This window comes from Tympanuchus pallidicinctus, unplaced genomic scaffold (genome assembly GCF_026119805.1).
Source record: "Tympanuchus pallidicinctus isolate F22 unplaced genomic scaffold, pur_lepc_1.0 scaffold8, whole genome shotgun sequence".
In the NCBI taxonomy this organism is placed as follows: Eukaryota; Metazoa; Chordata; class Aves; order Galliformes; family Phasianidae; genus Tympanuchus; species Tympanuchus pallidicinctus.
In genome coordinates, this window is record NW_026294802.1 from 22,569,707 (window position 1) to 22,595,742 (window position 26,036).

General features: G+C 33.9%; 1 protein-coding gene across 1 annotated transcript in view; it reads right to left on the reverse strand.

Annotated features, from left to right (window-relative positions):
• LRRIQ1 (leucine rich repeats and IQ motif containing 1) overlaps positions 1–26,036 on the reverse strand; it is a 97,215-nt gene that overhangs the window by 57,026 nt on the left and 14,153 nt on the right. Inside the window, exons 10-17 of the mRNA XM_052669005.1 lie at positions 25,808–26,001; positions 24,927–25,054; positions 19,902–19,975; positions 19,040–19,133; positions 15,408–15,584; positions 5,617–6,081; positions 3,755–3,893; positions 1,465–1,584 (exon numbers count right to left, since the gene is read on the reverse strand). Of these exons, the coding sequence (XP_052524965.1) occupies positions 1,465–1,584; positions 3,755–3,893; positions 5,617–6,081; positions 15,408–15,584; positions 19,040–19,133; positions 19,902–19,975; positions 24,927–25,054; positions 25,808–26,001 (1,391 nt within the window). The remainder of the gene's footprint in view (positions 1–1,464; positions 1,585–3,754; positions 3,894–5,616; positions 6,082–15,407; positions 15,585–19,039; positions 19,134–19,901; positions 19,976–24,926; positions 25,055–25,807; positions 26,002–26,036) is intronic.

Here is a 26,036-nt window from a genome sequence, read left to right on the forward strand (position 1 = left end):
TGAAAAAAAGTAAATTCTTTCACTTTCTGCTTTTTATTACCCTAGAAAGAAGGCAGGGATCATAGAATGTCAGTTAATGAGACTGTTCTTTTTTTGTATATATTTTTAAATAAATATTAAAAAAACAACCCTAAAATTTAAGCTAGATCTCTTTTTAAACACACACATTTCCTGTCTACTAAATGATTTTTGGTACTACTACCTCAAACTTTTTACATGCTCTAATATAGCAATTCTGAAAATCTTAAGATAGATGCTGAAAGAGGGAAGAAAAAAATTGCCTCTGTCATCAAGTCACCAGAAATTATTTATAAAGTCTGACTACTTTCTAGTGGGATATAAGATGGATGACACTCAGATGATCAAAGACTGATGAACGGCACACTTAACAATACATCCAGTTTTCTATTACCCCCACAAGCATGTGAGAGAACAGTGCTTCAGACAAGTAAATATGTGAATAGGAAATTAACAGTTGCCTTGCCATGCATACTGAGTCTAGAACCAATGTAGAATATGTCTTTTGAGGCACAAAATTTTTGTTGCTTACTCAATGATAATGTTGATCCTGTGGAAATGTTTTTTTCTTTAATTTAATTACTAATAGAGTTTTGACAGCAATATTCCATAATTTGGAGCTTCTTTTTCACACAATCACAGAATCATAGAATCACTAAGGTTGGAAAAGACCTCCAAGATCATCCAGTTCAATTGTCCACCTTTTATTCTTTTTTTCTTTTGTTGCTTTTATTTCATGAAAGCAAAACTTCTAGCCCAATTTCAACATTATGAGACTTAAAGGCCATTATTAACTGTACATAATTTGCAAAAAAAAAAAAAATAAAAATCTATACTAATAAACATTTTTTGATTTATTTATCTATTTTCCTACAGAAGAAGTATAAAAGAATATTTTTTTCCTGATTTGTCTTTATTTTTGTTCATTATCTTTAGCACTTTACTTATGGGATAAATAAGCCTGCTTCACCTCTGTTACTGGAGAGGTGTTTCCTTTTATTGGATTTTTGTAACACTGAATCAATATATTTTCTATATTTTCAGATGTATTACTGTTGTACGTTTTTCTCATTTTCATGAGAGGCTGACATTTTTATACACGTTATAATCAGTTACTAGGATACTAAAAAACTAAGGACTTCAAAAGAAAAATAGTTATTTCCTTATTCTCATATATTTGTTCTTTAACAACAGAAATATATGGGGTTCTATGGTGTGTTTGAAATTAATAGCAGAATAACTACCAGAAAATCTCAAATAGCAGGAAGCAATTAATCCATGACGAATACATTTAAGTGAGTTATACATATCAAACACTTCCTCATTTCTGAACACTGAACATCCTAGTCCTTTCAATTTCTTTTATTTTCAACACTTACATGATCGTTTTAGAATAAGTATACTTTATACTTGACATGAAATTTTTATGCTAATGGATATGCTTACTTCATGAGATATAAAATCATCCACATTTATTTCTTCGTAGTTATCATCCACTTCATCACTTTTAACAGCTGCTAGCGCACTGGCCAGTTTCCTTCGCAAAAGAAAGCCCTTCCAAGATGCCTAAACAAAAAATTTAAAGCATGTTATACAAAGTCATAGATCAAACCCAAATCCAGATTCTCTATGTTATCCCATTAGGAAGATAAAACATCTTGGGTCCTGGTTTAATAGCTCAATGATCTGTTTTTTGAACTTTATGTGACATTTAAAACTACAAGACAAATTAAATGCCAGCATATGTCTAAAGCTTAGAGTACTCAAGAGGCTTTCCACAAGTAAGCAGAAAGGAATCCTGCAACTCCCTCCACTATAAACATGAGTCAACTAATTAATTATTTGACAATTCCTTGAGGGACTACTATAAACTGAAAGGAAAGACTACATAAGAAAAAGCTGCGTGTTAACTTCCAAATCACTGAGAATAAAAATACACTTGTACTAAATGTATTTTAGTTTACAAGTAGCTATTCTTGGAAACTTCTTATGCAATTGACCTAGGTCAGTTACTCTCTCTTTATTTAAAAATAAAAAAATATACCAGTAGGAATATTACAACAAAGAAGCACTTTAGGAATTAGATGCTAGAAAAAGTAGCAAGATATTATGAACACATCAACCTACAGAATCAGATCCAGAGATCATAATGAAATAGATGGAAATAGCAAAACTAATTTCAAGACAGCAACTTTCTCCCAGATCACTGTTTGACATAATTAGAGTGGAATATGCCCTAAACATTTAAAATACTATGCAAAAAAAACACCTCTCTTGAAAAACGAAGTGTTGTCAGCATTTAACAGCTTTACAATGAAGGCACTAAAACATGAAGGATAAATCTTATATTCTGATTTAGCAATTAGCTTGTTAATTTTTCTTAAATGATTGTCTAGCTTCATAAAATGCTAAAAGTATTGCTGGTTTAAGACACACAGTTCCACACTGTTATAAAAATGATTATATATGTTAGATCTGCTTTCTTGTCATTTCATTGGTGTTTTGTTGTGTTGGTTTTTTTTCCTACAAATCTTCATAAATAGCCAGATAGAGCATTACTGAGGGATCAGGCGAAAAATATATTTCATTCAAAAAATACATTAGTTTTTACAAATGCAATGTAATTCTTAATAGTACATACAGGAGGATAAACTGTAAGACATCTATTAACACAGATCTATGAATGCAGATCAGCACTCAACTGAGATCAGAAAGACAAATTATATTATAGCAGTTTTAAAGAAATGAGACAGTAAACTGCCTTACTGTATAAAATCCTGATATACTTACCTTTGGAATGCAGTTCTAGTTACTCCTTTAAAAAAGGATAGAACAGACTAAAGGTTCATAGAGAGAGAAAAAGATAAGTACAGTGTAGTGTGAAGAGACTAAGTGGACTGAACTCATTAAGGTAAGAGTGAATATAAGGATGAATATGAAAGACATACAGATACATAAAATGCAGAGAAAAGTCTATTTACTTCCTTTGAAAATCATCAAGTTGGAACAAAGAAAAATTGATTAAATAAATTTATGCAGATAACTCTTCACATACTAGCTACACGCTATACTCAAGAAAAAAATTGAGCAAGTGGAAAAACTGGCCTAAAAATGTAGAAAAATCCATGAAGCCTGGCAACATGGCATATAGATTCAGTATCTCTTTAGAAAACTAAACAGAGCCAAGGCATGGCCTTACATTCATGCACATAGTTAACTTCTAGCCCAGTATCTAGCATAGAACAGCTTAAGCCTTGGTGAGCTGCCAGTGGCAGTATGAATGAGGGAATCCTTTATTTTGGGAGATGAGGAAACAATGTAAGGCATGACTAAGTAGAATGGGAGAAATGGGTTGAATGCTTTGTTTTGTAGATACGAGACACGTTCTTTCACTCATACAGCATTTGCCAGTTAAATAGCATAGACACACACACCAGTAAGAGCTTGGGCACAATATGCCTTAAACATAATACTAGAACTAAAAGTAATAATAATAGTTAATTCAGGGAAACAGCGAATAAAGTGAAAGTAGTTTTATGCTTTTACAAAACATTTTGTAAAGAAGGCTCTCTATTAGAAATATTAGGCTTACAATATTTGAATAAAAAAACTTTAACAACAAATCTATTAATAAGATCATAAATAAAAATATATATGAGATACAAAGTACACAAAATAAGTAAGATATTTTCTTTACTAAATCTGAAAATCAGCAAAGAGAAAGCTGCAAACAAACCTGGATTACTGTGGCAGCTGCATGTTTCTGTCCTGACGCCTCTCCAAAATGATCATTCCTTGTTTTGGTGCAGTCTGCCTTCCTCCTAGTATGGTACTTCCTCCAATGAGACTGGATTACTGATGCTGCCATATGTAACCTAGTAATGAAAGTAAGTACCTTCATGAATAACATAACCTCATCAGTAAACTTGGGTTATCATAGCTGCCCAACCGTAAAATCACTGAAAGAACATCACTATATATTAGAAGGCTCTGACATTAAACTCTGAATTACAACCTAGATGCAGTATAAATGTTCAGAAACACACAGGCACATATTCACTCCATATAGCTTTGGAAAGATTTCCATTCACAACGTTAATTAGATTCTACATTCACTGGAGAGGAAGAGTGTCCTCAAAGCAACGATTAGAAGCAGAAATAGTTTAATAATAACTAAGTAATCTGTCAGAGGGGGGGAAGAAGAGCGGCATTTATCTTCCATACTGAAAAATATTAGAGGTGTCTAAGTTGAATATTGAAAACTGCATGATATAAATACCTCCAGTGGAGCAGAAACAAAAAACTGACAAAGTGCCATTTAATCTTTTGCCTCCAGTTTAACACTACTGGCCACTAATTACATGTATACATTTTCTAAGTTGGCTATTGCTTAAAGATCACTAATTAGGGGCTACTTGGGCTTGTTCAGTGCCTGAGCTTTCTAAATATGTAGTCAATTTTTTGAGGGAGAAAAAGTTTAATGTAGTTCTGCTTTAGCACGTTACTATCTTGGAATCCTCCACAAAATTCACATTACAGTTCGCCACTGAATTTAAGAAAATATACCTAAATTTCTCCCAATATTTACATATCTTCTTTCTTCATATAGTGCATTTATTTAAATAACGAAGTACTTTTAGCAAAAAAGATGCTCCAGCACAAGTCACAGCATACTTCAGAGGTTAAGCCAGAAGAAAGAGTGCACAAAGTATTCAAGTATTTCTTTTTAAAATATGTTTATTAAGTTTACCCATCAGTGTGTATTTTTAAAAACAAATTATTATTAATTCATAACTGAATTTTTGGATCCTTAGAGGGAAAAAAACGTCAGCTTTTGTTTTCTCTGACTGCAAAACCAGAACAATACACCAGCAGCAAATACATTCCCAAGAGGTAATAAACCAATTTGTTATATACAAGAGAATATTTGGGGGGCACAGAACAAGTTGAACCAGCTCTTCACCTCTGCCTCTACTTGTAAGAAGTGAGTTGAGGCATGTTGGAGGAGTATCAAGGGCAGGGCAGATTAGCTCCTCAGTCATCACAACAGCAGGAAACTGGCCTAAGGTCAAGGGAGTAGGATGGTAGATTTAAGCAACTTTTACATCTTGCCTTCTAAATACTAGATACTAGATAGTGACTGTAAACTCTACATAGATGAACCTCAAATGTCTAGTGAACAATACAATAGAAAACTTTTACTAGCTTGTAGTTTAAATTCCCTCCAAATTTCAACAAACAACCTAGTATTTTCACCTCTAATGTTGAATGTTACTTGTGTATTGATGGGTTGGTGTCCTAAATGCATTGCAAATAAGGAAAAGTTAGGAGATCAAGAGAAAGTTTTAAAATTCTCTTATTAGACAGTGTTTTAAAATTAAGTGCATACTTGTCTATTACATATTATCTGATTAAATATCATATGGAATTGTTAAGATGAAGATCCAGCATGTATCGCTTTTAAGTAATTCCTTATTTTCTAATCAACTTCAACATACTATTTTCATACTATCTGCTCAATGTGTATGTTTTAAACAGGGAATCTTCACTCTATGCCTATCCATATAATCTATTTGAAAGCAAACCAAAATCTCTTACCTTTCTGTATTGTTCTCAAAATCTCTTCCCATATTACTTTCTATAACTGACTGTTGCAATGTGAACTGAGCAGATATGTTCTTGTTACCGTTGCTCTCCCCACTGTAATTAATACAAGATTCAGTGCTTTTCTGCTTCATTCTGTGATCTTCTTTATTTTCCTTTTGCTGCACAGATATGGAGGAGTTAATGAATGTGGCCTGAAAATGGCCAGTAGTAATCCATCTTTCAGAAGGATCCAACAAGACCTGTTTATTTTCTGTCACACCCATGATAAAGAGGTTATTTTCCTGTAGGCAGCCAGTGGATGCTTGCTTTAAATGATTTTGCAGTGCTTCTGGTCTATCTCTGTCAGTAGTACTTAGTTCACCATACTCATGTGCACATCGATGTTCAATGCTAAGTTTCATCAACTGATTAAAATACCAGCATTGTCTCTGCACAGCATCAATGGAAGAGATAATTCTGAAGGAAGATAAAAATGTCATTACATATATTTCAGACTATGAACAGTTTAAAAAATACGTTCACTTTATAAACTACTCTATATTCTGAAGTATCCCTATGTTTCCATACACTTACAATGAACATTTTTTTCTTTTTTTTAGTAGTATCTAAAATATAATAATATATGTTAGACTGCTTATTTTACTTTATGATTTGTAACATTTTTAATGGTTTCAATCTGAAACAGGCAGTGGCATATATTTCACTGTTCTTTTTCTGTGTGGTTAGAGTCACAGAAAGCCAAAAATGTTAGAAGACTTCATGCAATCTTGTTACAAAATCTGTAACAGTCTTCTTAATCCATTTTTTATTTAGGACCTATGAAAGCTGATATAAAAATAACACTATTTTAAAAATTTGATTAGAACTACAGCAAGAAAAGTAAAACTTGGATTCTAACAACAAACCACAACACTAGAGAGAATACAGGAAAAGAGGAACTTTTAAATGTAAATACTTTTATAATATAGGGGATGGTGCTAGACTAAAGTTCATGAAATATTACATTTCTCTGCATTTTTTTTTCCTGGTTAAACACTAGTTGAGTTCCTGCTTATCTTTGTTCCCTTTTGAATTGGGGTTTTATATTAAGCTGTGAGTATTAGCCTGATATAGCAATAAAATTGAGTAAAAGAATCATACAAAGCATCTGACTTCCCATCTGATTGTTAGAAAGAATCCAGGAACATTAACCTACGAGTCTGGCTCTGATTAGTTGTGCCACACCATCTAGGACTAGGGCAAGAAAGAGCAAATATGAACTAATTGTTACAGATACAGAAGGCTGTCTGTATTTAGACAGTGTTTATCTGTTATAATAGGTAGCAGGTACTTTTGGAACCAGCAAAACATTTTCCTTTGATAGAAGAGATAGATGCAGAGATCTGTAATCTGGAGCTATTTTCAGAGGAGCAAAAAGTCAATTCTAGGTCAGCAATGCAAGATAAAAAGTTGAAATAAAATCAGTTCTCTCAGGGGTCTGGAAAAAGTAAGTTCTAAGACAACAGTTTGAGTAACAGAATTTCCTGTTTATCACTCTTGAAAGTCAAAGCTTTTATAACACTTTATTTTGAAAAGACTTGTTACCTTAATAACTACTTCCTCTAGTGAAGTTTAACTAAGAAATTGTTCAATTGTTAAGAACACTTAGGATCAGATCTTATTAGTGGAAAAAAGACACATTTTCTCTGCTAGTAGAAGTTCAGTGCAGTCATCCAAAAATATGAATGGCTAAATCTGAAGCCAAATTCACACAATCTAATTAGACAACTCATTATGCATTAGCTCTACATTTGATTGCCCAATGCACATTACTTTTTTCCTGTTAATTTAACAAATATGATAGCAATTCCTAAAAATATATAAATCAACGTATATATTTGCTGGAGAATCTAACAAGTTCTAACTGCCTCTTCCTACACAGTAAGAAAAGTAATTTCTTCATCGTGAAATACTGGTAAAGTATTTAGGAAGACCTATTTAGTAGAAAGTCTTCTCAAAGTTCTACAAAACACAGATGGGGGGTAGAGTGGGGGTGTGGTGGAAAACAGATTCTTCCCCTTCATCCTTTTGTTTTCTCTAACTTCAGTTTTACATTGTTTTGTTTGTTTGATTGCTTGTTTATTTTGCTGAGGCTTAGGAGTAAAACTTTGGGGAAGAGAACAGATTTTTACATACTGGGCAAAATAAGCTTCTGTATGAAAAGCATACTCTTAAAACTATTATTCTGAGTATTCTTCATTCTTAACAAATGGAAACAAGCAAAGGAAAAAAACAACAAAACTGTGACCAGAGTAGGATGCTGGTGCATCCTCTCTTTTGTCAGTGCCAGCGGCATGTCAAACAGCTGTTTCACTTTCTCAGTGACTATGCATGTGGCAAGTAGAAACAGCAGAGAAGACTGAAGGCAATTGAAAATTTAGGTGGAAAATAATTATGCCTAATAATTATGCCAGATTTAGCCATTAAATAATAAACAGAGGCCTTCTGTTGCTTTTTTTTAACAGAAGCAACTTCTTGAGGAGTTGCTAGCTAACTATAAATGTATTTGGGATTTTCTTGCAAAATTGAAGCTCAAGTGAACAGACAATAGTTATTAAAATAGGGTTTGTGCATTAGGTGGCAATAAGGACAGTGTCTCCCATGGGCCAAAAGGAATTTTAGGCACCTGTGGAGAGAAAGAAAAATAGTATAGGCTTGGGATATGTCCACCCTGTCAAAGCTGCTTCTTTCTCAGTGCCTCAATGATTGCATTCCTGATACCAGGTCCTCAAGATCAGTTATTCAAACCGCAGAAAGGAGGCAGCAATCACAGAAAACATGCAGGACTGATTTACCTTCTTATTGGGAACAAAATTAAAAAACAAACAAACAAACAAAAACCAACCACAAAATATGTTACAGAAGAGAGAAGACAAAGAAAGAAATATGTAATCATTAAGACTTTTGACACCTAAAGATCTCCTTTTCAGTTAATGTAAATTCATTTTTGTCTTTAAGAACTTTTTTGATGCTATAGGTAAAGGGATCTGTTCATACTACCTTGTTTGTTTCGCTTCTTCGTTAAGATATATAACTTTATTAGATATAACATTCTATGATAAGCAAGGTTTTAAGTTGGCATCTAGAAAAAACATGAAATGCAATTATCCTGATGGACACACCAGAATTCATACTGCTGGCTGCTTAATATGTCATATAAAATTGAATACAGCAGCCTCACTACAGCAAAAGCTTTATGGCTTTTGGTTTTGATGAGCACACACTCGTATGTTTAATCACCACTTGATTTGACCTTAACAACTGTTATGTTATTCTCCATGTGAATTTTAGCACAGTCAGAAAGGATGCACTGGTTTTGTGGAAAGAGAAAGAGAGAACAAACCAGAAGAGGAAAAGGTCAATCTTCAATCACAAGGCTTGACTGTGCTGGTATAGCAGCTAGTACCTAAGTACCAAGATGCTACTTTCGCAAACAAATGCTAGAACAGAAAGATTTCTTAACAAAAGATGTGTGTTAGGCTTCTTCCAGGGAATTCAAGAGAAGATAAAAGCACTAGAAACAGATTATTAGCCATGAGGAGATTCAGGTCATTCATCCACTGATGACTATCACAGTTCCAGTCATAACATCAGTCCACCAAGAGTATTCATCAATGTCTTCATAAAATTAGACCAAACTCTTCTTAGTTTAACATGCAGTGTCTGAGGAGGGGGAAACCTCCACTGACACCTAGGAAGTGTAGTGACTCATGCACTGACCTGAAATTTAGCATAAAAAAATCTCACAGAGGCCAAAAAGACAGGTGACAAAAAAGTCAGACGTGCCCAGCAAAGGCAGTTTTCTGCTATCCACTGCAACTGAAGTATAGATATAATTCTACTCCTAACTGTGTGCTAGTTTAATGTTATATTTTTAATGTTACAGCTCTACTGTGATTTTCATAAGTTAATTAGTTGAGAAGTTAACTTTTTTTTTTTCAAATACAAATTATTATTCTTTCCTGTTTATAAAAGGAATGTGCATGTTTTAATATACAGCATGTTTGAATAGTACACTCCAATTTTTTTTTTTGTAATATCGTCTAGCATTATTTCTGCATTATTATTGCTCAGCTGCAGGTTATAAAGTTATCTTACAAACACATGATGGAGGACATGATTTATATGTTCTGTTCTGCAACCTGCTTGAGAAATTCCTGTAATTTTCACTGTATTATACAAACAGTATTTAAAAAATTCCACTAGCCAAACATCTGCATATCTGATTACTGAAAACAAATCAATGCAGCTAATCACCATAAAAGGTGATTTATGTAAATTGTTCTGAAGGTAATGCTGCCTACTTATTTCCATGGAAACTGCAACAGATCTATCTACATATACTATACTACCAATAACAAAATTTGATAGAGGGGATTCTTAACTACAAAACACTATTTTTCAACATAGTCACCACCATTAGCTGATTCACATGAACGAGCTGATGAAGATGATGAAGAGCTGATGATGCTCTTCATTTTGTGGCGTGACTGCAGTGCACAGCTCAGCTATCCAGAATGTAGCTTGTCTTTCACATCACTGTTGCTATTGTTTAAAATGTACCACTCAGCACCTCACTGCATTCGCATCCACTGTCTAGTCTCCACAAACTCTCAGCAAGCGTCAGTGAATGTCAATGGGTGCCATTTTTTCCACGAGAGAATTCAGTGACACACCTTTGCTTCATATGCACTTCCATGTAAAAATGCCACTGTATCAGACTGCCCCTCTTCTGCCATCCGTCACACAGCAACAAAATGTAACAGAATACTGGTGGGAAGGTTCAACCTCTACTTTCATACCACCACCAGGTGTGCCAATATGATAAAAAAAATTACTTTTGATGTAGTCTTCATGTTAGTTTTTGATACCATTACTCACTACAAAACATATAAAAGTTATGGGATGTAAAACGTTTATTAGAGAAATTTAGTTTAGAAATAAATGCAATTTTAAGCATGGTAAGAGTGGTGATCTTGCAGGGAGAAACAGCACAGACAATTGAACTAGGCAGCAGTAGTTTGTGAAACATGGATTAGGGAAGTGAGCAGTGATTAGATTTGGCAGTTTACATACCAGAGGTCGCACCTACAGGGGCTCATAACTTAGCAAGATAGGAAACAGAGAGAAGTTTGCTCAATTTTTGGCCTGTTCTTTAGCAATGTCATATTAATTCAGTTAGTTCAGGGAAAGTATTCCAGTACGTATATAGAGCAGCTATGCTATTAAGGCTTATACATAAGCAAGTTGTTTAGAGTTTCCTTCACAATCTCCAGTTTTCACTGTTTTTCAAGTCATCCAGAAAATATACTTTTAGTAAAAAAACCCAAAACATAGGGTGTTTTAATGTATAAGAAATTCATTTTAAGACTAAATATGGTAAGACATTCTTCAGATATCTCAGCAACTTCAACATTTTGGTGGATGAATTCTCAAAATGTTAAGAAAATCAAAACCCAATAACAACAACAAAAAGATACAAGGCCAAAAAAAAAAAAAAAAATGACACTCAGGAAAGAATGGACATTTATCAACTCTTCTTTCCACTCCTGCTCTTCTCAAACATCTGCAAGTTCTTTCCACTAAAATTACAGAAAACCATTGAAAAATTCTCATTGCATGAAACCTCAGGAGGTCTCTAATCCAATCTCCTGCCCCAAAGCAAGGTTAGCTCTAAGATCAGACCAGGTTGCTGGGAGTTTTTCCCATGACCTCCTGAAAGCCGTCAAGAATGGATACTGCACAACCTCTCCGGACAACATGTTGCAATGCATCACTATCCTAATGATGAAAAAGGTTTTTCCTTATGTTCAGTTATATGGGATCTGGCTGGGATAGAATTAATTCTATTTATAGCAGCTTATATAGTACAGTGGTTTATATTTGTGACTAAAACTGTTGATAGTACACCAGTATTCTAGATGTTGCTGAACTACGCTTGCACAGAATCAAGGCTTTCTTTGTCTTTCATTCTGTCACTCTCAGTGGTTAGACTGGAGGTAGGCAAAAGGATGGGAGGGGAAACAGTGAAGACAGTCCACGTGAATTGACCAAAATCATACTGCATCCAGTGTGATATCAGGCTCAGCAATAAAACTAGGGGATAGCCTTTCTAACATAGCCATTACTCAAAAAATGGCTAGGCATTGGTCTGCTAGTGGAGATACTCAATGATTGTTTTTTCATCCTTTGGTTCCTTTCTTTTTGTTTTACTCTCCATCCTTGCTCCCCTTTCCTTCACTTATTTTAAGCTATTTCTATCTCATTTCATGGAGCTTTCTCACTTCCGTTCTTTTGCTTATCCCCTGTCTACTTGTGGTGGCTGGGGAGGAGTGAATAAACAGCTTGTGGATTCTTAGTTACACGCTAGGTTGAACCCATCATATCAGTCTGAACTTCTCAGATATAATCTGTCACTCAGTCTTAGTCAGCCACTCCTGCCGTGCAAAGAACCTGGTTCTGTTTTGAGGCTGTGCTCAAAACGCTTGACCATCTCACTGGCACTGCACTGGACTTGTTCCAGTTATCAATGTATTTTATGTGTAAAGGGCTGAATACTGGCTTCAATATAGAAATGATGGTATCAATGTTGGGACATCACAAAGTTTGCACCAGGAATAACACCAAATGCAAGTCTGAATCAATGCAAGGTTGGTGGTGACAGTTTCCAGGATAGCATAATTATTGGTGATGAGGTGTCACAGCTATGAGTTGGAATCAAAATAGTAGTCCATGGAGTGGTGACACATAAATGGAAGAAGTTCTAGTCACAGCCCTCAGCAGGTAAAGTGATGCACACTGTCTTTTGGGACAGGAAAGGGGTGATCATTCTGGACTTCCTGGAACCAAGACAAGCCATCAAATCTGACTGCTACATCACAACGTGGACTAAGTTGAAGACTTCATCTTCCATCGTATGGCCAAAAAAAAAAAACAAAAAAAACCACTTTTCTTGCAACACAATAACACCAGGCCCCATACCAGTTTGAAGACTGTGGAAAACAGCAACAGTCTTAGCTGGACCATCCTATCACATCCATGTAGAATCACAGAATCATAGAATCATAGAATCACAAGGTTGGAAACGACCTACAAGATCATCTAGTCCAACTGTCTCCTCATCACCATTGCCACCACTAGTACTAAACCATATCACGCAGCTCGTCATCCAGACGCTTCTTGAACACTGCCAGGGACGGCAACTCCACCACCTCCCTGGGCAGCCATTCCAGTGCCTGACCACTCTCTGAGAGAAATAGTTCTTCCTTATGTCTAACCTAAACCTCCTTTGATACAACTTGCGGCCATTACCCCGTGTCCTGTTCGTTGCCTGAGAGAAGAGGCCAAATCCCTCTTCACCACAACCTCCCTTCAGGAAGTTGTAGAGTGTAATGATGTCTCCTCCCTCTTCTTCTCCAGACTGAACAATCCCAGCTCCCTCAGCTGCTTCTCATAAGACTTGTGCTCCAGACCCCTGACCAGTTTTGCTGCCCTTCTCTGGACACGCTCCAGGACCTCAACATCTTTCCTGTAGTGAGGAGCCCAAAACCGAACACAGTCTGACTTCCACCTGTTCAGGCCTATGAAAGATGGACTGCATGGACAATATTTTCCTAACAAGGACACCATCACAGCAGTCGTGAAACAATGAGTTACTTCTGCTGGTGCAGATTTTTACAACAGTGGCATGCATGCTCTTGTTCATCGCTGGCAAAAATACATATTTAATGGCGGTGACTACATTGCAAAATAGTGTTTTGGATCTGAGTATTTGCTCTATCAAATAGTGCTACTGCACTCTTCGCATCTGTTGTTGTTCCCATGAAAATAAATAGGAGGCAGTATTTTCAGAGTGACCTACATATTTATTGATGATCCAAAATACTGGACACAGTATTCTAGATGCAAGGACTAAAAAGGGGTACCCACTTCTCACAGTCTACTGGCCATCTTCCTGCAGCTGCAGCCCAGAATGTTGTTAAAATTCTTTGGTAACAAGGCACAGAGCTGACTCATATGTAGTTTCTTATTCATCCACACTCAAAAGGTCTTTTTCAGAAGAGATGCCCCCAGTAAGCCAGTCTGAACCTTTATTGGTGGCAGGAGTCATCCCTTTGGTAAAGAACTTTGTACTTGTTCTTGCTGAATTCACAAGATCCCTGTTTTTCAGCATCTCCAACATGCCTAGGTCCGTGTATGGGAGCTCTGCACTCAGGCATATAAACCATTTCCCCCAGATTTGGGGTCATCTGGGAGCATGGAGAGTGTGCGCTCCATCTTCTGCTCTAGTTTATTAATAAACATGTTTGAATGATAAGTCTCAGTCTCAAGAGAATAGCATGAACCATTAACCACAATAATAGATGGTCTCATTCCTACTATCTAACAATTTTTTACCTGTTAAGCTGTCCATTCTTACAGACCTAGGTTAAATAAACAGTTCAATTTTGTGAATATTACCTTTCCTTCACAGATTTTATAATCTTGCAAAAATTTATCTAGAAATAAGAGATTCTACTCCAGATAAATCACATTCATATTCGAAGTATGGCATTTTTTTTCTGCAAAGGTTACCAATGAAGCAGGTATGAACACTGAATATAAGAATTTTTTCTCTACAATAAAGAAAGAGAAACACTTTTTTTTTCCCTCTCTTTTTTTCCTTTCAAGAAAGAGGACCATTTCAAATGGTAAATGAATTAGGAAGTGTCAGTTTCCTATTTACAAACTAGAAACAAAAATTACAGTAGAGAAGTACTCTTGAGGAGCCTCAAGGGGAAATATATGAGTTCCAAGAGCCATCTAAACACTTAATCTGTCAAAGAAAACTTCATAATTTCTCCAAGACCAATTTTAATCTAATTCTTAATATCTTTTCAAAGAAACCTCAGTTCTGTGAGCAATGAAGATTTTACTGCACTTTAAAAACATCCAATGATAAATCAAAATAATATCCCTTTAAACATTAACAAGACACAATAGGTAATAGCTATATGCTGAGAAAATGTAATTTTTCCGGCCTAACAAATCACACAAGCAGAAATTTAGACTTAAGTATTGTCAAATGTCACAAGCTCCACTTATTCTGGTTCAGTACCTGGCATGATCAAGGAAACTGTACTTCCAAACATCATCAGATAAGTCAGATATTAAAAGAACTACAAGGATGTTGTAAAATCTGATAGAAAATGTAAAAGAACTAAGAAATAAGAAAATGGGCAATATCCCCAAGTGTGAAAATACAAGTGACTTGCCACATCTATATATACAAATATATGTACAAATAATTTTTACTACAGGACAACTAATTTTGATAATAATGAAGTAGCAAGTTTGATAAAATCAAAGACCTATAAACAAAGACATATGACCCATCTCCTCAACAGCAAGCAGCTTTCCAATTGGAAATTGGAAGTCATGCTAATATGGTGGTATCACTTTCTTAAGATACTATATTAACCTTCCACTGTACTACATTGTGTGTATGAACTCATCCAGCTGCTATTACCTCAAGAATCTTTTGAGTTATCTGTTCTCTCATACTTAAAACAACAAAAGTCAAGACCAGCAAATATATTAACGTATGAAATATTCCTTGCTTTGAAGTTAATGATCTTAATCTCTTTCTTAACATAAATATATATTTCAAGGCAAAAAGGTAAGTAAAACTTATAATAAGAACATAGAGAACTGTATGTTAACATATATTTCTTCAAGCAATTAACGTCCATATAAATACATACCCCTCTTCAACAACCTTTTTCTTCAGTAAAACATTTTCTTCAATTTGAACTTGACAAAGTTCCAGAAATGTTCTTGATTCTGATGCTTTGATTCTTTCAGCTGTGGGTAAAGTATTATAATGCAAGTTTTCATCATCAAGAAACTGTAACCTAGGAAGGACCTTATATAGGGGAGGCCTTAAAAAAGAAAAAGTCATTATTAGTTTCATTTTTAAATTAAGTTAAAAATTGCACTTTAGTTATAAAAACATATAACAAGGCAGAACATAATGATAGTTAACAAAGTATTCGTAAGTACTCTTATTTCATATATAAATATATTAACTAAAAAAATATCATTAATAAACTTTGGAACTTATATGAAGAATCACTTTCTTATCAATACATTGTTTGTATACACTGCTGAAGTATTGAACACAGGAAGGTAAAAAATATGCTCAGTTCATTATGCCTAGTACTTCGCCAGCCTGATTAACAGGAAAATCTGACACTCCTGTGCATAAGCACCTACAATTATTTGATTAGTAGGCAATACTATGTCACAGGATCATACAGTACTGATTTTGCTGACACATTTAGAGGCTTAGATTTAAAAACAGCATTGAATACAAAACAATGCCAGTCTTCATACCACAGTCATTTGCATAATAATTTACATAAAGCAATATGATATTCAGCATGACTGACATTAAAAAATCCTCTTTTCAGCTCGGGTCAGTGAAAGGGATGACAAATGAGATAACATTTTCTTTTTAAGACAATAGGAGCCATTTATGTAAGAATGAAATTAATGTGCTATTTAAAAAAATTACTTAATTCTCGCACTTTTAGGTTACTGTAGTCTGTGATCTTGCTTTACATATTTCTTATACTAGTTTATTTAGAATTTTAATATTGCTAAAGTATTCAAAGCAACGCATCAAAACCCAGTATTTTCATTAAGTTATTGATACACAGGAAAGAGTATCTATTGTAGGTTTTAAGTTTCTTTGCTATAAAAAGAGATAACGGCTTTCAAAAATGTTAGAACTCCCTGACTATTCTCTGTGAAGGTGAAGGACTATTACTTTGCTCAGACAGCACGCACTAAATTTAGAATGAGCAAAAGTTTCTATGATTGAGTTAGAAAACTCCAAAATGTGGTTCAATAGAATAGATTATTAGGTTTTTGCAAAAACAAAACTTTCCTTTTCCAGTGTTTATTAACTTTAGAACAATACTGCCAGAAATAGATTTGAAATAAATTGATAACTTTAGACAGACAATCCTTGAACATATAGGGAGGAATTACCAAAACAGATACTGAATAGTGAAACTTTAAAATTAAAGTGCCATATCAGAGGTGATTGATGCTGGAAGTATTGTCTCTTAGAGCTATGGGATCTCAATGCTAGTTTTTCCAGCTGGGCTTTTCTCAGTTAAGGGCTGAGCCAATATTTCACTTAGTGAAAACTTCCTGGTGAATATTCTGTCACTTAAGAGTCTCTATTAATCATCACGGCATTGAAACACATTCCCATAGGAGTGATCAGAGTGATCCAAGGGTTCAATTTTTAAAAAGCAATTTCTTACTACTTCACTTTTGTTGGTGTTATCACTGGCTGGACATGAAAGTACTAAACCGAATGGGAAATTTTACAACTAATTCCTTTGTTGGTACCAAGAGGTTATGTAAAGTTCAGTGGAACATACTGCCTGAAGTTATGGTCAATGCTGTATTCAGCAAATCCATATTTTACCATATCTCATAATTTAAGTCCTTGAGACAAATGATACTCTTGTTTAATCACACAAGTTGTACTGGGTCAAGTGGGCTCAAGTGTCTGTTCATACAGTTAAATGAGAATTCAGAAAGCTTTTTCCCTGAATATCACAAAGGGAAATAACAGCTAGTTCTCGCAAAAAGTAGGAATTAAAGCAGTGCAAATGAGAATTTAATGTACTGTCACAGTCACTGAACTTTATTCACAAAATTACCTGCATGAAACATGGAAATGTAAATAAGTTTGTTCATTAAAGGGGGAAAAAAAAACCAACAATCAAAAACCCACAGCAAATTTATACAGCCAACAAACAAATACCCTAAACACTGATGCTATACTTAGGTAATCTAAAGTAAAATACATACACAATTTAAACACATCCTTATGTAATACTGCAGTGTAAAATCTCATTTTTAACTGTTTTGCAATTACAGGAGGACTAGTTTTAATTACAAAAAATATTATCTACATAAACAGCAAAGTAAATGTTTGTGGAAGTGATCTTACATACTAAGTGGAGATCAAATATATCTAGTACTACCAGGGGCATACTTCTGTCATTTGAAAAGAAATTGTTCTAAGTTGACAATTTTTTTTTTTTAAATGATCTAACAATCTTTTGCTTAAAAATAATAAATTTTGAATTACAGACTTTGATAGAACTTTTTATAAAAACAGCCTGAAAATGGCTTCAAATAGCTAAGATAAAAAAAAAGAAAAAATAAAAGCGTTTCCTTCATCAAAGCATCAGTCGCTTCTAATTGCATCTGAAAAAAAGTCCAACTGTTGTGTTCCATTTCACATCCTCAGAAATTTTATTATTTTAGGTCTTTTCTAAGTAGATACTCAACTTTCTTAGCTGAGAAGACTAGTAAAAAAAGTCTTACTGATTAAAAAAGTTCATTGTACATTTAATGGAATCACAGTAAGAGTCTACAGACACTCCTACAATATACACCTGAAATATCATCTAAAAGTCTAAAATTGCATTTCCTACTTGTTTTTCTGCTCTCAGTGGCCTGTGTACTACAGAGCAGTAATTCAAGAGAATATAAAAGAGCACACTATACATTGACTGCTACTGTACTTTAACTGAACAGTTCTCAGAAACTTTTAAGTGTTCATGGATAGGATTATATACTGGGTTTCAGATTAAAAAATTATCAACAAACCAGGAGACCTCCACTAAAACAAAATATATGCATATATTTTTATAAATCAAATCTAAATCTATCAAAAATGATAGTCTTAAAAGCTATTTGAACTCATAAGAAAATAAGCAAGTAGATGACAGCAAACAGCTTTAGGAAAATAATACCAGTTTGCAATTGAAGACACAGTCTTAATTCCTTTGCTACTTATACTATACTCTATAATCTATTTTTTACTACAGAATGGGACTTACCATTATTAGTCCCACAGTGGGACTAATATTTTTCCAGAGTTCCAGAAGAATCTCTGGTCACTAATCAGAGACTGGTTAATTTAAAAGGAGGCTGGTAGTTAGTTAACTCCCAGTGTAGGATAATTAATAGTTGAAACAATATGTATTTCTCCAAGATGACATGCCATATGACATCTCAGCATTCTCATGGCCACATGTTTATGTTGATCTGTTTTTAAGAAGACTGATGAAAAAATGCATATTTACATTCACAGAAGTCCTACCCAAACAAAAATCTCTAAAAGGCTAACAGTGCCATAACTTTTTTTTTTTTTCAACATGAAAAATCATTAAATCTTTTAATTAAAATTATATTTATGCTAACATAGAAATGTTAGTCAAATTTAATGTATTTTGTCTAAAAACATTTATTTACAGTTTTTTGCTGATTTTTTAAAAATTTAGTATTTTATTTATTGATTTACCTCCAATTCCTTTCTTTGAGAAAAGGATTTCCACTGAGTGATAACTCCCTTAGATGATTGCATCCACTTAAGCATGTAATGACATTTTTAAGGTCTGTGATCAAGTAGGAAAGAAAACAATGTATCAATTTGAATGTGAAACAGAATGATTTCTAGTGAAAATCACAAGCAACACCAAAACCAAGAAGCACTGCAAACAATTTTGTTACCAGTACAGCACAATTATTAGCAATATCTAGAACACCTATGTTTGAAAAATGTATAAATATTTTCTGTATGTCTCATAAATAATATTTGAACTATATATATGTAGAACAATCAATATTCAAATAATTTTATAATAGAACTTAGAACTTCTTCTTTGCATGGCTTTTTAAAATGCTTTTATACAACTCTTAATGTTTTTTTATACAGCAATGTTGGAGTAGGTCCAGAGCGGGGCTAAGAAGATGATCAGAGTGCTGAACACCCTATGGGCACAGGCTGGGAGAGTTGGGGCTTTTCAGCTTGGAGAAGAGAAGGCTTAGAGGGACCTCATTGTGTCCTTCCAGTACCTAAAGGGGAGCTGGGGAGGGACTTTTTATAAAGGCAACAGGATGAGGGGAAATGGCTTTAATCTGGAAGACAGAAGATTTAGACAAGATATTAGGAGGAAATTCTTTACTGTGAGACACTGGATTGCAGGAGAGTTGCAAGAGAGACTGTGGATGCCCACTCCCCAGAGGCATTCAAGACCAGGCTGGATGGGACTCTGAGCAACCTGGTCTAGATGGAAGTGTCTTTGTTTATAGCAGGGGAACTAGAACTACATGATCTTAAAGGTTCCTTCCAACCAAAGAATTCTATGATTCTACAAACTCACCTGATAAGTAGTTATTTTTGATATCCAGCTTTTCCAAAGATACAAATGAATTTAAAGGTACCAGCTCAGTTAAGCTAAGAACAAAAGAGAAAATGTTTTTTTCAATTAAAGAAAATAGCAGTTCGTAAATACACAGGAACCAGAATATTTTACATTTATTAAATCTAACTTAGTGAAGTTATCCAATTGCTAGAATTAATTACCAAAATTCCTCCTTTCACTTAAAAGCACTTCTTAGCCTTCACAGCTGGTCAAATTTTGCTATTTAAATGCTACTTTTTTTTTTTTTTTTTAAATAGGATCTTAAGTCTTGTAAAATTTAAAAAGTTCAATTGGCTTTTCGTTAAGCTGGAATAACACAGAAGACCTGGATGTGAGAGAGAAAATAAAATCTGCTTTTCCCCAGCCCATTTCATTCATTTATCATCAGCTTGCTTATCCTTTTCTCTCATTGTTTCTTAGATCTTAAAACTAATGTAATTTTTTTCAAAGTTGTATTTCCTAAATAGTCAAGTTTACCCTTTCTTGTGGTAGACTTTTAGTGCTCCCTCTCTTAGGGTACTTCTGTAAGACAGTGTGAATGAAGTGCCAGTTACACAGCTACAAAATAGTACTTATTACAGTTGGAGCTTTTCTTGCACAACACTGCAGCATCAAGACCATGACAAAGTTCCTATTTGTATTGCTGAAGAATAAACACAAGGAAACTGAGTTGATGCTTGTCTGTACAAAGGATATTGCACTTAAAAAGTTACTTTTGATTTATGTTAAATACGAATACAAGTGGTACTGGGTGTGGTCACTTTCTAACTGTTAATCTTCATGGGAAGCAGTATTTTTTCATAGCGGTATTATTTGTCTTTGAAAGCTCTAAGTCACAATTCCTATGGTCAGAAACATGACCATTCAAAATCTGTAACTTGCTATACAAATTTACGATTGTTCAGAACCAAAAATGCTTGTTTGTTGCTGAAATGTGTGACTATATCTTGCTCTCCAGTACAGGCATTAGAACCAAAATACAGTGCTGGACTTAATTCTGGGTAAATTCTTGACAAAGCACTGGTTGCGGTTTCTTTATTCTTGATAATTGCTATATACGCAAACAAAGCAAAACAAAACTTCCTCGTTCAGTTGGCAAAAACATATTTATATATGACAATATATTAATAGTAAATTCAGAGAAACAGAAATAAAACCAATTGAGTATGTGTCACACTCAATTATTTTCTCAAACCACATGTTAAAGTTGGCCTGGTTCTAGTTCTGTTTAGTTCGATCACCTCCCTACTGCTTTTCCACAGAATCAAAGAAAATATGAAAAAACATTAATTAAAAAAATCATTGAGCCTCAAAAGAAGTCTGGTACTCAGTACAGGAAATATCAGTATTTTAGGTTCTCATGGCCAGTCAATTACACAATATGTACACAGTATTAAATACTTGTAGCAAATATAATTACAGCGTGGTTGAAAGACTGAAAATCCATGACACAGATTATACTTGTAGATTTACATATTCAAGAATATCTAGGAAAATAAATGCCATACTTGATATGAGCAACTGAAACACTGCTTTTACAATACTCTTCTTTCCACAAATGATACTTCAGTATTTTATTTATGGTGAGTCGGGCTCATGGATCTAAGTACACACTGTGGTGAATTCTATTTGACTGCTGGACTATCCTTGCCTGCTGTTGGCATTATGAGAGTTAAAACATTTTCCTGTCATTCTCTAGCTTTCCCTTTACTGACATTCTTTGTCAATTTTTTTCCCCCTAAGAAAATTCAAACCAGAAAGACAAAGGACATTACCGAAAACTTAATACTACTTGACCTTGTCACATTAGCCCAGGGCATATGAGAGATATAAATTACAAAGAAGACACAAAAGTAAAATACATTTGAAGAAAAGCAAGCAATAGTTTCCTCTTTCTGCTCCCATTTAGGGTTGTAGCAGGACAGGACACAGATAGTCACCAAAAAAAAAAAAAAAAAAAAGTCAGAAAAAAAGATTTAAGAGATTGGAATAGTAGCAAGTATGCAACAGAAAATGAAAACTGCTTTCTTAAAACAGATAGCAGTAACTCTACAGTGGTGCAAATCTTGCTGTCAATCAGCTTTTCCACAGAAAATAATTTTCCACAGAAAAAAAATAACTGATGTTCACAGGAAGGGAAAGATAATTAAAAAAAAACCTTACATTAATCCACATATTAATGTAATGCTTATTTATTTTCCATAGTTTAAGAGTAAGAACACTTTAATTAGCAATATTAATCATATTTTAATTAATTATTAAATTAAATTATTAAATTAAATTTTAATTAATAACTAAATACAGTATTGTACATGCTACACCCTTAGAGATAAACATAGGATCAGCAAAAAATTACTGAAAGTTATAAGAGAAGGTCTAGATTAGGAAGAGGAAGAGAGTGGAGAAGCACAGGACTCAATACTATAAGTAAGTATAACTTTCACAGGATTGACTGGATTCAATCCCATGACACACATATTATGCTGACTCTGGAAAATTTATTAAATTCTCAAAACAGAATGCCTTACAAAGACAGTGGGAAAATAGGTAAAAAAAAAGACATACCATGTGTATTTAAGATGGGAAAACAATATGCATGAAGAATTAATCTGATTTTTTTTAGCATTTTTATATATTTAAAAAATCTATTAAGTAGTATGTATTTAGTTCCAATAACACCATGAGCAACAAATTCAGAAAGAATTTTATCCTTGTCAAATCAGTTTCCCAGATGTCACAGTATTTTTGCAGCCGACTTCATTATTTTAATATTAATTCTTTCTATACCACACCTAAGTTATCATAATGAAAACAACAGAAAGCAAAAGGAATTTAGGCATATTAAAACAAAAATTAAGAGGAACGTTTGTCTATTGTGATGTTACACAAAAAATGTAAAGACTAATTGAAGAGCAGATTGATTCAGTGTCACATTGTAGAACTTTTTTTAATGAGAAATAAATTAACCAGTAAGCTACAGAATTAAGTGACATTACTTGTAGATAGAAACATGAAATCTTACTGTGTATTAAATATGTAATTTTTTTCTCATGCGTACTTGAATCTTTATCTATAGTATAAGAAAAAAGAAAGTGTTCCTATTTAAAACTAACTGAATGTGCTTTCCAGTTGGTCTAAAAGAAAGTGCAGATCTTCATAGCCACTGTGCTGCAGTAACTAACCCAAGTAGGTATTCACCACTGAATTCATATCAGTCAAATACACACTCCCTCTGCAAAAGCCACAGCAAAATACTCAATAAAAGCAGAGGTGAAAAAATTGTTGGTGCTTTTATATTTGATGCACATGTAGTTCATCACTACATGCTGTCATTCCTTGTTGCTACACTGTAGGGTTAAAAAAAAAAAAAAAAAACCAACATATTTTACGAGTTTTATCTTTAGCAATTTTTGGTTTATGATATATGTGAGAAACAACAACAACAATGACCTATAAATTAGTGTAATTTTTTTTTTTTTCAGCAGTACTTCATTTTAAAAAAAAATGCAGATTTCCAGCATTACAACTATACAGGCTTCCTACAACCAGTAAAAATAAAATGACACTCAATGCATTCTTAAAAAAACAAAAAATTAAAAGAAAAAAATCACAAAATGGCACTAGCTGCAGGATGAAAGTAAAGAAACAGCTTTTCTTTCAACAGATTTCTCCATTACAGTTATACAACACTGAGTTACTTATGCTATAGCACACACACATGGAGCTGCTTATAAGCATACGTAAAGTGGGTGTAGAAGATCAGGCTACTGAAATGTCAGGAATCTGGAGGCCTTTAATGTGCATTCAAGGCTATCTTGTCTTGTTTGTCTCAAAGATTTGATATATAGTACAAGTACATTAAGAAAATAAAAATTGGGGTTTTTTGTTTTGTTTTATGTTGCTAATTTGTAACTTGCTCATCCATTTATATGTGCTTTCTCTCAGTTCAGAGAAGTAGACCAGACAGTGTGGTCACTGAACAAATAAAGTAGTGTAATGGATAATAAATAAAAAGTATGAGATAATGTGACACAAGGTTTATCTACATGGCCAGATCAACACAACCTGTTCTGCTGTTCTTAAGATTTTGTCTTCCGAGTAGGCACATCAGGCTTTCATGCAGTTTTAAAATTTTTTCGTTACAGACATAGCCGTAACTAAATGTCCAAAACAAAACAAAAATAGCCCCCCAAAAAACCCCATTAGTTCAGAGAACATATTCTTTATACTGTGTCTAACAGTATGTTCTATGTGTTTAGCTGAGACAAATCCTGTTCAGAATAAACATATCACAGTAAGAAAGTACATTTTCTGCAAATTTACTTGCAAAATTTGTTTTATTACTAAGACATAGTGAATTGTAGTTATTCCTTTTTTTTTGTTTTCCCTTAAATGGAAAAGAAAGACAATTATGTAATACTCCAAGGCATCATCTAGTTTTATGATGCTTGTTTTGGTCCCTCCTTACTCACCTATGCCTTCAAACTGAACTGTTACACTGAAGAATGAAAGAAGGTATGCAGTACTAAAACTTGGTTTTGTGAGCATCCATCATGTACATGAAACAAAAAAACAGCCTGACGAACATTCAAACTTGGGCATTTTAGCTCTAGTAGTTATATTCAAAATAGCATTTAAAGTCTGTTTTGAATAAACTAGCTGAGAATATGAAGTTTGACAGACATACTCTAGAAACAATTGCTAAAGAAAGAAAAAAAAGAAACGCTATGGTTTTAATAAAGTTGCAATGCTCAAAAATTATCATCTAATACAAAAAAAATACTTTTCATAGTTACTGCTGTTTTGAATTTTCATAATTAAAGGTAGCCGGTGCCATTACTTCTCAACAACACACTTTTCAAGAATATCTGAAAAAGCTGGTGATATTTTAAGCATATTGAGAATTACACGTATTAGTTAAGTGTTATGTTAGTAAATTACTCTGTATCAACTGCATAAATGAAAGAATCTTTCTTTTTTTACCTATTCTGAGACAGCAAAAGAATTTGCAACAGGGGCAACCAATACAAAGACAGCATTGTCACAGCAGAAATGCTGTTGTCATCCAAGTATAGTTCTCTTAGCAGAACGTGATTTTCCAGCCTTGGAAGCTAAGTAGAGAAGACAATATTATTTAAAATTACTGCAAGTCAGAGAAACAACAGCAGAATTTTTAACACATCAATCATTATTAAACACAAGTAAAAAACACATTTTGAATATATATATATATCAGTTTCTTATTATGTATTCACTAATTGTCCAACAACTGCTACAAATCAGGTGGTAAATATTTTTCAGTGTTCTCCACATAGTTTGAAGAGTCAAGAAAAATTTTCAAAAAAGGAAGTCAAGAGCCATACTCTTAATACTTTATTTCTGCTGCTTATTGACAATAGTTTTCTGCTCCCAGATGTGTAAGAGAATCATCAGCAGTAAAGACGATTGTCCACTTAGCAAACTACCTATCTGTTGAGGTTACTGAAAGCAACCTAAACAGGTGTGACATCTGGAATGACAATAGTATTTAGTGACATTTTAAACAGTCATGATTGCATGATACAAAGTGAAGGCTAGATGTGATAAACCAAGGAAGTAAGTGTAATTATTGACCGTTTACATGGATATAAAATATAATTATTGAGCATCCAATTTTCCAAGGACTTTGGAGCAAGAAAATACTTAGCTACCACTGATGGCAATTTTTACCCCTTTGAAAAAATCTCTAAGAGGAAAACAAGAGCAACCAATAAATAACTCATATCCCAGGCAAGCAGTGCGGACATGATCAGAACAGATTGAACCACATTACCGTTAAGAAAGATGTAGGTACAATAAACAACCACTTAATTCAAGGATTTTACCTCCTGGAGGTTATTGCCTTGTAACTTCAGAATTTGAAGTAGTCCACAACTCTCAATACCTTCAACTTGTGTGAGATGATTGAAAGAACAGTCTAGATGTATGAGAGTAGGTACTTCACAAAGACCTTTTGTGCTAATTAACTGATTATGATCCACAGTTAATTGCTGAAGGCTTTTCAGTGATTCCAAACCACCTGAAAATTAAAAGGTATGATCTGAATTAAGCTAT